The sequence below is a fragment of the Stylophora pistillata genome, chromosome 5 (assembly GCF_964205215.1).
Source record: "Stylophora pistillata chromosome 5, jaStyPist1.2, whole genome shotgun sequence".
Classification (NCBI taxonomy): domain Eukaryota; kingdom Metazoa; phylum Cnidaria; class Anthozoa; order Scleractinia; family Pocilloporidae; genus Stylophora; species Stylophora pistillata.
Genome location: NC_142523.1, coordinates 18,245,620 through 18,259,038, shown reverse-complemented (window position 1 = coordinate 18,259,038; position 13,419 = coordinate 18,245,620). Strand labels below are relative to the sequence as shown.

Below are 13,419 nucleotides of genomic sequence, written 5' to 3'. Positions count from 1 at the left end.
TGGGAGAAGTTGCATCTTTAACCAATCCAGGGAGTTTACAGGTTAATAGATCACTTTGGTAGAAAGTACAGCAGAGCGCAAACAAAATGAAAGGCATAGCTATTATGACTGACATCCACTAACCATCCTGGGGTAGATCAGGCATGTCTACATCCAGTATGTCCTAAACAAATCACAGCAAACACACAAAAGTCACTAGTTATGTAAGATAAGCATAAAGGTATATGGGTTTATACTATTGTTAATGTCTATAGTTACAGAAACAAAAAACAATTGTCATGTTATGATCAAAAGTGCTCACTGCTAAAGAAGTCGTATTGGCTAGCAGCTTCTCATATGCCTTTTGTGCCTTCTCAAATGCCTCCTTTCGGTCAGGGTGTAATTCACCTTTAGTCTGTGGGAAAAAATTGATGCATTTGATAAACATTATCTAACATTGTGTGTTTCACAGACTACATTTAGATTATACTTCACATTAATTTTAAAGAAGTGCAATATTTCTTTTTGTAAGTCATACTCTCTGGTGAAGTGAGGAACTACATGAACGAGAGTAATTTTCACACCCTCTCAAGAACACAATAAGTAACAGCCCTAAGTAGCTACAGTACAAGAGTGATTACCACCATCCACATAATTTGTTGTAAAGGAATCTACAAGGAATCACTACACCGCTTAAACTAAAATTAGACCCAAGGAAATGTGATTGGCTGAGGCTGAGGTTCTTTACATTAAAAGGTAATTATATTCAAGCAATCAATGATAAACCCAAGCGTCAGGCAATAGTGGGAAACAGAAATACATTATTTTTATATCAAAAGCACTAAACAAAATATAAAACCAACCATTAAAGTTTGATGGTTCTGCCTCTCCCTATTTTGAAGATCCTTATGAGCTCTAAGTAGATGGACAGAAAGTGACTTGTAATAAGATAGAAACTGTTGATGAATAACTGCTTGATCCTCATCAGGCACTACTCCACACTTGGGAAATGTCACTCTGTGTTTCTCAGACATCAACCTTTGTTTCCTGGTTGTAAAGCCTGCAAAGTCTTCCCCACAATGACGAGCAAAGCTGCTGATCACCTGCACATACACATGGCTTTCTTTATCACAGTTCACCATGTTACTAAGGATTGTGCTGAGTGTCTTAATGCCTTCAGACAGTTTTGGAAAAACTCCACCAATAATTAACTCCCCCAACAATCTCAAGGTGACACGATACTTGCTCACATTTGCAAGCTGTGGAAACAATGTGGACAAAATTATTGAATAAAAATTAATACAGAAACTTTATAATAATAATTATAATAATATAATAATAAATGACAATTTATATAGCGCCCTATCCAAAAGCTCTAAGGCGCTTCACAATCAAGGTAAAAAGTAAAATAATAATCAAACGTAATCATTCATTAAAATAACGCTTAAAAAGATAAGTTTTAAGATTACGCTTAAAAGTGTTAAGATCTATACTACATTTTATGGTTTCAGGAATGTCATTCCACAACTTAGATGCAGAGATAGAAAAGGCGCGATTGCCATAAGATTTCAACTTGGAGTGAGGAATCACTAACAAGTTCTTACTCGATGATCGCAAAGACCTAGTAGGCTTATAAGTTTCTAACAAGTCACTGATATAACTAGGGCATAAATTAATTAAAGCTTTAAAGGTAAAAAATGAGATTTTAAAAATAATCCTCTGCTCCATGGGGAGCCAGTGCAGTTCCCTCAGTAAAGAAGCAACATGATCATGCTTGCAACCACATAAGGTCAGCCGTACCACACAATTCTAGGCTAATTGCAATCTATGAACTAAATGTTTCGGAAGACCATACAACAGAGAATTACAGTTGTCTAATTTGCATGTAATGAAGGCATGTACTAACACCTTAGTACTACTAACTGACAAAAACTAAATCTAATCCGAGAAATATTCCGGATGTGAAAAAATGCAGATTTACAAATAGGCAAAACTTGACGTTCCATATTTAACTTATTGTCAAAGATTACACCTATGTTCCTGGCATAGTTCGAAGGCTGTAAAACAGATCCATCAATCGCTGTAAAAGAAGGTAGCCAAGAAGCAGACAGATTGCCTGATCCGATGACCAAAGCTCAGTCTTATCAACGTTAAGTTTGAGTTTGTTCAATAACATCCAAGTTCCAATATCTTGTAGGCAGGCTTCGATTCTCGTAGTAGTAACTGATGAAACCGAGTCAAGTGAAAAATAAACTTGACAGTCATCCACGTAAAAATGGAAGTTCATATCATGTCTTCTTATAATGTCGCCGAGAGGAGACATATACAGTAAATACAAAATCGGACCTAGAACATCCCTGGGGAACTCCAAACATGAGATCAGAGTGAGAGGAATTTGATCCGTTTATGCTAACAAATTGACTGCGGTCGGTGAGCTAAGACTTGGATCCGGACGAATACAAAATTAAGTTGTTCCTATTGACACCTAAAGGCCGTGATTCACAGATTTGTAACGTTGAAGTGGCATTTTGAATATTTAATGAAACATGGTAATGGCGACGACCAGAACAGATCACAGGAATCCTAAGACCATTTCCTGTTGAGTTTTGTTTCTTCGACCTTCCAGCACGCTTTCCCCGGTATCTCAAAAGATTCAAAGCTTTTAACTTCCCCAGAAATGCTGGCAAACAGTGGTGCTTACTCAATGACGAAGAGACAGTAGCCGGTTCCTCTTGTAAGATACGCACGGAGGTTGATAATGCTTCAGATGTCTCAGGTCAAGTCCACGAACATTGTAAGAGCTTGTAGTAAAATGGGCCGTATTATTTAACGAAGAACAACAAGGACCAGGATTTCTTTCAACGTCAACACAGATAGTTAGATCAGAGGAAGGCAGAAAGAGGCACACAAAGCTGCATTTGTTCCAGCTAGCGATCGGTTGACTTGGGTTGTAACTCGGAATATCTCTGTGGAAGGTAAACCTTGGTATCCAATGGAAGGCTGGTTGTAAAGCCCGTTCCTTAGCAGTACCGACATGGTGAAATAAACTTAAAGAACCCGTACACAGCAGCAGAATTAGACACAAATTGTGGAGCAAAATTCGGGGCTGCCATCATGGCACCTGTCACAACAATTGTTGTGACAGGCTTTATAAGACATTTGATGAATATATGAAGTTCATATATGTGACCAGGCACAGGATTTCGTACACTAACGCTTTTCCGTTAAACGGGTAAAAATAAACGGTTTGTAAACGGATAGTAAACGGGTAGTAAGAGCGTTTAAACGGTTTGCATGTCCGTTTAAACGAATAGTCCAAAGCGTTAAACGGTAGAGCAAAGTCCAAAAACGGATTCCGTAAACCGTTAAACGGCCGACAAAAAAAGTAAACGGATGGCTTAAAACGTTAAACGGTTGAACAGCATCTATAAAATATTTTATGGATAGCTCAAAACGTTAAATGGATGGACAAAAACCTTGAACGAATGAGGAGGGCTAAAGAACGGCGGAAAGTCATGCACATATCGATCAGAAACCGTTGCGAACAATGATACGAATTGTTCATGCGGAACACTGACGTCTCATACTAATAATATTCGACCGACAACGATAGAAAACTAAGTAAAATGAAATTACTAGCCTGCAATTAAACTATCCACTGGCGAGTGAAGCGAGCCGAGAGCGAGTCTCACCCTGGAGAGCTCGCAATGCGTTTGAAAATTTGTATAAGCAGAGGAAGGAATCTGTCAATCATACCATGTGGACTGAACATTCTCGATAGAAAGAAAATAGAGTTGAGAAGCAAAGTCGTTTTTTTTTTCATGTTCCTACATTGTTTCTTCTACGTATTGACTGAAATGAAAACGCACTATCAAGTGAAAACGTTAAGAAATGCCGCTGATTTTGTAGATTTCACCGTCGGTTAATCGAAACAATTTTGCATGCGCATGTAACAAAACTCAACTTTCTTTCGCTCGTGTTTCATCTTACATTCGATTTTGTAAAGTAATGTGTAATTACAGCTTTTCTAAAGCAATTTCCGTTTCCTTTCAATCGACGGAATTAAAAGATGAGAAACTGGATAGCCACGGATTTTGTAAATTTTGCCGTACACGTCAATCGAAATAAATTTGCATAATCATGAAAACAAATCTCGCTCTCCCGTTAAACGGATGCAAGTAACCGTTAAACGGATGTATTTTATTTTAAACGGATAGGTTAACCGTTTAAACGTTTTGTCGAAAACGTTAAACGGATGAGCAAAGCGTTTAAACGGATGAAGAAAGCGTTTAAACGCTTTAATGATCCGTTTTAAACGGATAGTAAACGGATAGTAAACGGATTGATTCGTTAAACGGTAAAGCGTTAGTGTACGAAATCCTGTGCCCGGTCACATATTTTGAACTGCGGTTATAGATACATATGATACACGATCCTCACAGTAGAGAGCACTATTTATGCAATAGCGAAAATCAGACCAGAAAAAGATCAGGCCTGTACGGGATTCGAACCACTGACCTGCGATACTAGTGTAGCGCTATACCAATTGAGCTAATAAGCCAACTGGGTGCAGGCCGTTAAGTTGATTCATAATAAACCCGTGATGATAAATCAGATATGATGAATATATGAAGTATTATTTTGAACTGCAGTTATAGATATGTATGATGCATGATCCTCGCAGTAGAGAGCACTATTTATGCAATAGCGTGATGATAAATCACGGGTTTATCACAAATCAACTTAACGGCCTGCTCCCAGTTGGCTTGTTAGCTCAATTAGTAGAGCACTGCACTAGTATCACAGAGGTCAGTGGTTCGAATCCCGCACAGGCCTTATCTTTTTCAGGTCTGATTTTCGCTATTGCATAAAGAGTGCTCTCTACTGCGAGGATCGTGCATCATACGTATTTATAAGACATTGTTTATTGAATATATGAATATATGAAGTTCATATATTCATTGTATCTAATTGATTATTCTGTTGTGTTGATGTCTCATTATAGATCAAGTGATTGCACTCAAAATTATCTTCTTTTAAAACTGATAAAACATTGTTTATGAATATATGAACTTCATATATTTGTTGTATCTAATTGTTTATTCTGTTGTGTTGATGTCCCATTACAGATCAAGTGATTGCACTCAATTATTTTCTTTTAAAACTGATCACATTAATTTTTATAGGACTGATGGATGCCTGTCTGCTCACACTGTAGTTACTTTCCACAAAGGAACAGCATCAAATCTTGAGAGGATTTAATGAGATCTATAATTCTAACACTTTTGTGCTGCTGATATTACTTTAATTTGTAAGTGTTTTAAGCTAGACTAGGTTTTTGTTTCTGTAATCTTAATACAGTATTGCTGTTTGGTTAAGATTACAAAGTGTCAGCTAGCTAATTAAGTATGGCTTGCCAAGTACATACGCTAAGTGTATTCAGTTAGTATTGAAAGAACAATTCCTATGACTCATCTGCCCTGAAGTCAAGAAAGTGTAACAGTGGTCTGATGAAAACAAAGTCAAGAAAAGAGGTAGAACAATTCTCCCCTGAATTTATTTTGGGTATTGAGATGAAACCTGAGCTTAGGCATACCCTTGAAAAAAGACCCCTGCAATTGGACTACATACTTTGACTCCATGTTAAGGAAAGCCAGTTGTCTGCTGAGTTTGTATATAGTGTTAATGGTATTGTGTCGATGAGCTACATGTAACAGCTCTATTTGAAAGTCTTGTCATAATTATTATTCATATACCATATCAGAGAGGGGGGCTGTACTTTTCAAACCAAATACAGTAAATTTAAAACATTCTGCAAACGAGCCTTTAAATCAGGTTGCACCACAGTCTACACTCCCTTTCCAGGAGTAATAAGAAAGCAGGACATGCAATAATATCATAGGACAAATCACCATATTGGAGGAGATCAATTATGCAGTTGTGGGCACAGGCATATTCTTCCAGGATTAGAACAGAATGCTTTAAGCATGCAACAGAGATGTTATTTTGAGTTTCAGCAATTTTGAGGTAGATGTAATTGGGGTTATGAAGTAAAATTACCAACATTTCAATCACTTTTCACCTCTTAATTTTTGTTAACTTGCACATTTTTTGGGAAGTATTTTATCTTTAGTTACCAATAACAAGTCTCATCATCATCATCAAATTCACTGTGGTATCATCATAATAAATTACGTACTTATTGTCTGGGCGAGAGGGCTGAGGAAAAACATTTGGCTCCAGGTCAAGATTATACAGTGTAAGGATAAAGCACAACGAGGTCCATGTGGCTCCACCAAGAGCCACATACTTTCTTGTGAAGCCCAACCAAACTCAGTCAATAATTAGTTTATGATGTGACCAACCCAATTTACCAATTGGCTGTTCAGGAAACAAAACCTTAGATAATATAAATTTGAAACTGGAAAGGTAAGTGTCACCAATTGGCAGTTCAGGAAACACAACTTTTGAAAAAGATAAATTTGAAGCAGGGAAGGTTAGTGTCACAGTAACTGAAGTGATAATATAAAACAGGATAATATTATTGCTCTGTGAACTACCTTTTCCTCATCTTTGCCACCATAGCCATCAAACATCTTTACAAGTCCCTTTTTTAGTGGTTCACTGAAGTCACCATACACTTGATGAATTAAGCCACAGACATGAGCTGCACATCTCACATCAGCTAGCTTCAAGAAAATAGAGAAAGACATTTGAACTATCCGCTAAAATAATCACACTGTGTCTCGTGAATTTGTGTGTATCAGGGATTTTCAAATTGAACCAGTTTCCTTAATATCACTCATCAGACAGTGTAAGGCTTTTGATGCAGTACAACTAATATTTATTACTGACAATGCCTTTGTTTATTAATTATTTCCTGGCCTTGTAGTAATTTACTGGGTTTAGCAATAATTATCATGAAAATACAATTTAGAGGATTTTGATCCATAAAATACTTCTCAATAGATTTATACAATGAAAGTAACAGGGACTGAAACTTTCAAACATTCTGAACTTACACTGGCTTTGAACAGAGTTGCCAATTTTATGTCCACTTGTTACACATTCCTTTGTTATACTGTATTTTTTCATAAAATTGATTCACAAAATCGTATTGTTTAGTTTTATTTCATCATCATGTAAATTTTGATACAAGCAATCACATTTTAGAAAATAAAATTATTGGCAAGATACCAGTACCTTCAATTTGGGTACACCATCGATAACTGCAGCAACCTGTTAAAAGCAACAATCAAGAACCACTCAGATTTTAAGACCAGTGAGAGCTACAAAAACAATACCATTACAAGTACTGTATTGGGTGACAATGAAAAGTGGTGGGCTTACCGCTTCCTGAACATATCTTGAGAGATTCAAACCAGCAAATTCCTGCTCCAAAGACTCGCGCTGGGCTTCTGTTATTGTCCTCTGTAATCAATAACAACTCTAACTATTATTTATAGCAGAATAAGATACACACTTCAAGATGCTGGAAATTCTTTCAGTTCGATTTGGGAAAGCTAGTAACAAGCTAGTATGAAATTTATTCAGGCTCTACAACTATTATGTTGTTATGAAAAATAGTGTTGCGTGACATGCATGGCCTTCTGGAAGCTTGGCAAAAGGTCATGGCTTGTTTATTTTAGTATGTAGTCATTTCTAAAAGCCGTATATTTTGTAATGTTGCTATAATTAGACCATTTTAGAAAGTTCTTGAATTTTATTGCATAAATATATATTAAGTAGGATAGGTTAAGCGAAGTTTCAACTAAGTTTTCACAAGCGAAGAGAGTTGGTCGTGATCAGACAAGTGTGACGAGGCAGTGTTTGTTGAATTTGGCAGAGGCCGTTCACGGGTATTTTTTCGAGTTGATTGAAGTTGGCAGAGGCCATGTGTATTTTACAAATTGTTTGAAGTTGGCGAAAGCCGTGTAAGTTTACTAAGTTACGTGCTAGTGTAGAGTTTAAGCTACATTCATTTTGGAATAAATCTTCTTGCTGCTGTTCCGACAACCCTGCATTCTGTTCAGACTGCAAATCACCTGCCACTCAACCATCAAACTCGTAACATATGTATTCTTTTTGTAAGAAAAAGAGGAAAAAATAACAGCATACAGTTAACAATTTTGGATTGCTTAATATCTAATGTATATAAAACAAAAGACCATTTCATTAATAATACCAATTTCTTGATGAATGCAGAGTTTTTTTTCACAGAAGAATCCTTTCCTTTAAAATACGACTCTTCAGGTGGTTGAACTGCAAATAACGTAATGTTAAGAAGTATAAATAGTCATTACCCATAATTCCAGCTACGAATAGTTACCAAATATATGCTGTCAAATTCTATATCAATCTGGCTACACCTTATTAGTAACTGAGAGATGTGCCTGAGAGAGATTTGAAATAAAATAATTGTGTGCTCTTTCAGATAATTTCAATGCAGCCATTCTACAAGAATTGCATTCAGTGGCATTGTAATGCAGTGTTCTTAGCAAGAGCAAATCTTAATTTAACCTATGGGCATTGTAAGTTTGCTTGGCCATTATGATTCAGTGTAAAACAATGGACACGACTGTGAAGCACTGAGAAATAAGACTCATAAAATCTCTAGTTATTCCCTAGAGCCTTCAGTGGTAGAATTCTTTTGTTTAGCACTGGATTCTAAAAAAGAAAAAGATGAATTAAGGTCAAGTCACTGATGGTTCAATTCGCTAACGCCAACTCGCCAACATATAAACTTGAGTAGAGATGCCAGTGAGTTGGTCTTCAAACCAGTACAACTTATTAGAAGTCAAACATATAGAAAAGTAAAATTAATGATCTTTGGTAAAAGAGCAATTTTTTTCTTCCAACAAGGTTTATAAGGATCGCATGGTGAACAAAGAAAGGTAAACATCACCAATGATTATAACAGCTTCAGACGCGAACGAGTTAATGTGTGACAACAACACCGTAAAGACTCATCATGTCAATCGGTCAGATTTTTTTCAAGAAAATTTGGCTTTCTAGTCGAGATCTTAATCAGGAAACAATTATTTTTATTTCCAACAACGTTTATAAGGATCTCAAGGCGAATTAAACAAGATTAACATCAGCAATGACTATAAAAGCTTCAGATGTGAATGAGTTGTTGTGTGTCAACAACACCATAAAGATCCATCATGTCAATTGGTCAGATTATTTGAAGAAAACTTGGCTTTCTAGACAAGATCTTTTAGTAAAAAGCAATTCTTTTTATTTCCAACAAAGTTTTATAAGGATCTTAAGGTGAATAAAGCAAGATAACATTGCCAATTGCGAATAACAGCTTCAGATGCAAATGAGTCATTGTGTGGCAACAACACCGTAAAGACTCATCATGTCAATCGGTCTGATTTTTCGAAGAACACTTGGCTTTTTAGACGAGATCTTTAGTAAAAAGCAATTCTTTTTATTTGGAACAAAGTTTGTAAGGATCTCAAGGCGATCATTTCATTCAAACGCAACAAAAACACAGGAAATTTTTTGGACAGAAGTCCTTTTCAGACTAATGACCAACCGAGCACTTTTAAATGCACTCGTGCACGATGCAAAATGTGCCCTTTCATTCACAACACTGAGAAAATATCAGGACCCAAACGATCTATTAAGATCGCCGATCACTTCACGTGCACCTCCGCCAATGTAATCTATTGCATAACTTGCACTTATTGCAAAAAGATCTACATCAGCAAAACAGGCAGAAGACTAGGTGACCAATTCCGAGAACACCTTCGTGACGTGGAAAGGAATGACAAGGACACATCGAAACCAGTCGCTAGACATTTTAATTTACCTAATCAGTCTAAAAAACATATGGCAATCTGTGGTCTTTCCTTACACTTGGGTAGCACGGAAAGCCGTAAAACTCTTGAACAAAAGCTCATCTTTCAAACCGGCTGTCTAAATCCCATAGGGATCAACGAACGCTTTTCATTCCACTAATTCATTCATGTTTTTCTCGTTGTCATGTTCCTACCAATAACGTAGCTCCATTTTCTGCTTTTAAAGGGACACACAACCCACAATTCCTCCATTCGCTCCAATGATGGGCTAATGCTCGAAATGTCAGCTTTTTTAGTCGTTACGGTGGCCAATTCACCATTTCAACTTTGTTGATATCAAATTATTACGATAAACATTGCCAATTACTAATAATAGCTTTAGACGCAAACGAGCCATTGTGTGACAACAACACCGTAAAGAGTCATCAGGTCAATCGGTCAGATTTTTTAAAGAAAACTTAGCTTTTTAGACAAGATCTTTAGTAAAAAGCAATTCTTTTTATTTCCAACAAAGTTTATAAAGATCTCAAGTTTTCTTTAAAAAATCTGACCGATTGACATGATGAGTCTTTACGGTGTTGTTGTCACACAATAACTCGTTCACATCTGAAGCTGTTATTGTAATTGGTGATGTTTATCTTGCTTTATTCCCGGGAGGTTGAGAGTTTGAACCCCGGCTGGACCAACACTCAAGCTCTTAAAATAATTGAGAAGAATTTGCTACCTTTCTCTAACATCAAGAAATGGTTAAGATATTCTAGTCTTCTCGGATAGGGACAAATAAATGGAGGTCCCGTCTCCTGCAGGGTTGGGGTAGGAGACGTTAATTTCCCACATACGAGATTACTGTGTGATGGATGTCCTCCCCTGGGGTGGGATGGTGGGTTTGCATTGTTGTGAAGGCCGTAAGTTAGATAAATCATTGGGTTAATTACGTCACATTCGTTAAATAAAGAATATTGTATTGTATTGAGATCCTTATAAACTTTGTTGGAAGAAAAACAATGCTTTTTAACAAAAGATCGTTAACTTTTCTATATGTTTAACTTCTAATACAGAGGGCAAGTTTTTGGTATAACCCCATACTTTGTTATGCATACAATTTTTCGATAAAAGAAAGCAGAGGCAAAACAACAGATTACCTTTGGGATTATGGCTTTGTTTTTGACTAGTATGGGGTTATATGGAAATCTTTCCCTAATAAGTTGTTCTGGGTTGAAGACCAACTCGCCGATGTCTCTACTCAATTCTATACGTTGACGAGTTGAACCGTTGGCGACTTGACTGTATACCGTAGCACTAACCAATAGCAGCAAGATTCTTGTCCCGTAAAGCAAGTTTCTGATCGACCAGTTCCTGTGCTTCCTTCAAGGCTTGTTGCTAGTTTAGTGGACAATAAAAATAATCATTTACCCTATTTCCTTAAATAAACTTCAAATAAACAAAGACTGAATTCGTGATGACTAAGAGCATCACATACATTAATTTCCCATGCACAAGATTACTGTGTGATGGATGTCCTTCCCCGGGGTGGGTTGGGTTTAGGTGGATGAACCTAGTAGGGGACTACGTCTCCTATTGTTCTTCCACCTGTACAATGTACAAATCTTTAGAGAGTAAAGAAAATACACACCACTTCTTCCTCTTCCTTTCTTAATTCTTCTTCATTCTCATCCTCCTTTTCTTTGGTACTGTCCACTTTGGTTTCATCCTTGAAAAATGATGACATTAATACCAATTTTATAATAATACGCTGTAAATTCATGTTGAAGGGAATCTTGGGTGAAAAACAGGATTGATGCTAAACCAAGATATTCTCAATATCTTGTTCATATGACACAAATGCTATAGATTCCCAGCTGACTTCTATCACAATGTTGACAGATTTTCAATTTGATGCATTACTTGTCAGGATATAGAAGTAAATTGGAGGGAAAACTAACACAAACTTTGGAAATTAATTTTTTTTTTTTTTTTTGCCAATAGAAAAACAATACTGAGTACATCTCACAAGAACATAGACTGTCAAAATTTTTACTTCTGTCAATGGTGTGTTTCAAAGACAAGGTTGGAGGAGGGGGGGGGGGAAACCAGCTTTGGTGGTGTTAACAATGCAATCCTTAAAATTCAGTCCACGATATTGAAATAAATAATCATTTACAAATAATTAATATTGAGTGATTACTCTATTGTACTCAAAACAGCCATTCCAAGTTCTACTGTACCATGATGTCTTTCTGTTTTAGCTGATCTCCACTGAAAAAAAAAGGGAACAGATAGAGAATTATTCAAATAAAAAGTCAATACGTTTACTTTTAAGATACTAAGAAGCATGAATTATTAAGCAATTCTACAAGTTTAGCTTTAATGTCCAGCACAGACTACAACTGCCAGTAAAACATATCAATTTTAATTAGTAATTATATGATAGAGTACTCACCTTTAAAAGATATAAAACATATTACCTGGGATCAATTCCCAGGTAATCAAAATTACAACAAAATTCTCAGAAATGATTGGTTACAGGCAGCCTGATAAAACAATGTACCAGTCATGCTTATAAGGGAAAGCATAAAAGGGCAGTTAAGGATCAAACCTTTATAGTAAGTAATATCAATTAGTGCCATATTAACCATGTAAGTGAAAAACTCAACTCCTACTTTCAACACACTACTGCGAAAACTTCAAAACTAGTTTTGTCTATGACCTCGTCAGTTGATAACAAACAAAAATCTAAAAATTTGAAATATTTTGAAAAAACGCACACGCTGTGTAGTAACACACGAAAAGTAGCCACTCGGAACCAGGTCTCTAGAACTGTTACATTGCCATAACTGCCCTCGGGATGTTGACATAATTCTATTCGCTTTTGGAATTGATTAAATTTCCCTCTTCAACCTTATTTATCGATACAGACTCCGTTATCTCCCTCAACATTGCATCATTACGAAAAACCCCCGTCACATTCACTTCAAAGCCTACTTCATTTCTATCATGCCTGTCACAACAATGTCTCCACAGAACAGAGCTCTCCTCTCGCCATTCTAAAGCAGGGAAGTGTTCTCTACCACAAGTATACACACTTCTGGATGTCTCTCCTACATATTTCGATTTACAAGCATGGCAAACCAACTCCTATGTAATACCCGTACTTCGGCATGATCCCTTTCCATCAGTCTGGCAGAGAAGGCAGTCAGCATTGGTGCATCGCCTCTGTTTGAAAGGGTCTGATTTTTGGGGCATGGCTTTAAGGGTTGTTCCAGATTGCTCAACAACCTCGTGGCTTTGATCTCTCTCATGTACCGGCGTTTAATGCGGGAACCAGGCATTGCTGGTATGAAAATCACTGTGTCATAATCACCCTTTCTAAACCAGTTGTCATGTCTCTTCTTTCTCTCTCATGTCCATTCGAGTGCCCTCCACCACCTTGGCCTGTACATTGGCTTCTCACCATTCGCATCCAGTTCCACTAGTTGGTTGTAGGCAGCCAATGCTGACTGTACTACTTCTTTTCGAAACTTCCGATCGTAACCAGAATATTGAAGACGTAACATCATGTGGTTGACGTGAGCAACAACGACCTCCCAAGGTAACTCTCTGCTACAGTTGAGAAGAATCCTCAACACTTCCT

The 13,419-nt window shown here is 36.9% G+C and overlaps 1 protein-coding gene across 3 annotated transcripts in view; it reads right to left on the bottom strand.

Moving 5' to 3' along the window:
* Positions 1-13,419, bottom strand: part of LOC111331030 (regulator of nonsense transcripts 2) — a 47,759-nt gene that overhangs the window by 25,448 nt on the left and 8,892 nt on the right. For all 3 annotated transcript variants that reach the window (XM_088762238.1, XM_088762236.1, XM_088762237.1), the window contains exons 2-11: positions 12,014-12,044; positions 11,422-11,499; positions 11,093-11,168; positions 8,165-8,241; positions 7,330-7,410; positions 7,183-7,218; positions 6,540-6,668; positions 843-1,238; positions 302-394; positions 124-163 (exon numbers count right to left, since the gene is read on the bottom strand). In XM_088762238.1, coding sequence (XP_088618364.1) covers positions 124-163; positions 302-394; positions 843-1,238; positions 6,540-6,668; positions 7,183-7,218; positions 7,330-7,410; positions 8,165-8,241; positions 11,093-11,168; positions 11,422-11,499; positions 12,014-12,044 — 1,037 coding nt within the window. The remainder of the gene's footprint in view (positions 1-123; positions 164-301; positions 395-842; positions 1,239-6,539; positions 6,669-7,182; positions 7,219-7,329; positions 7,411-8,164; positions 8,242-11,092; positions 11,169-11,421; positions 11,500-12,013; positions 12,045-13,419) is intronic.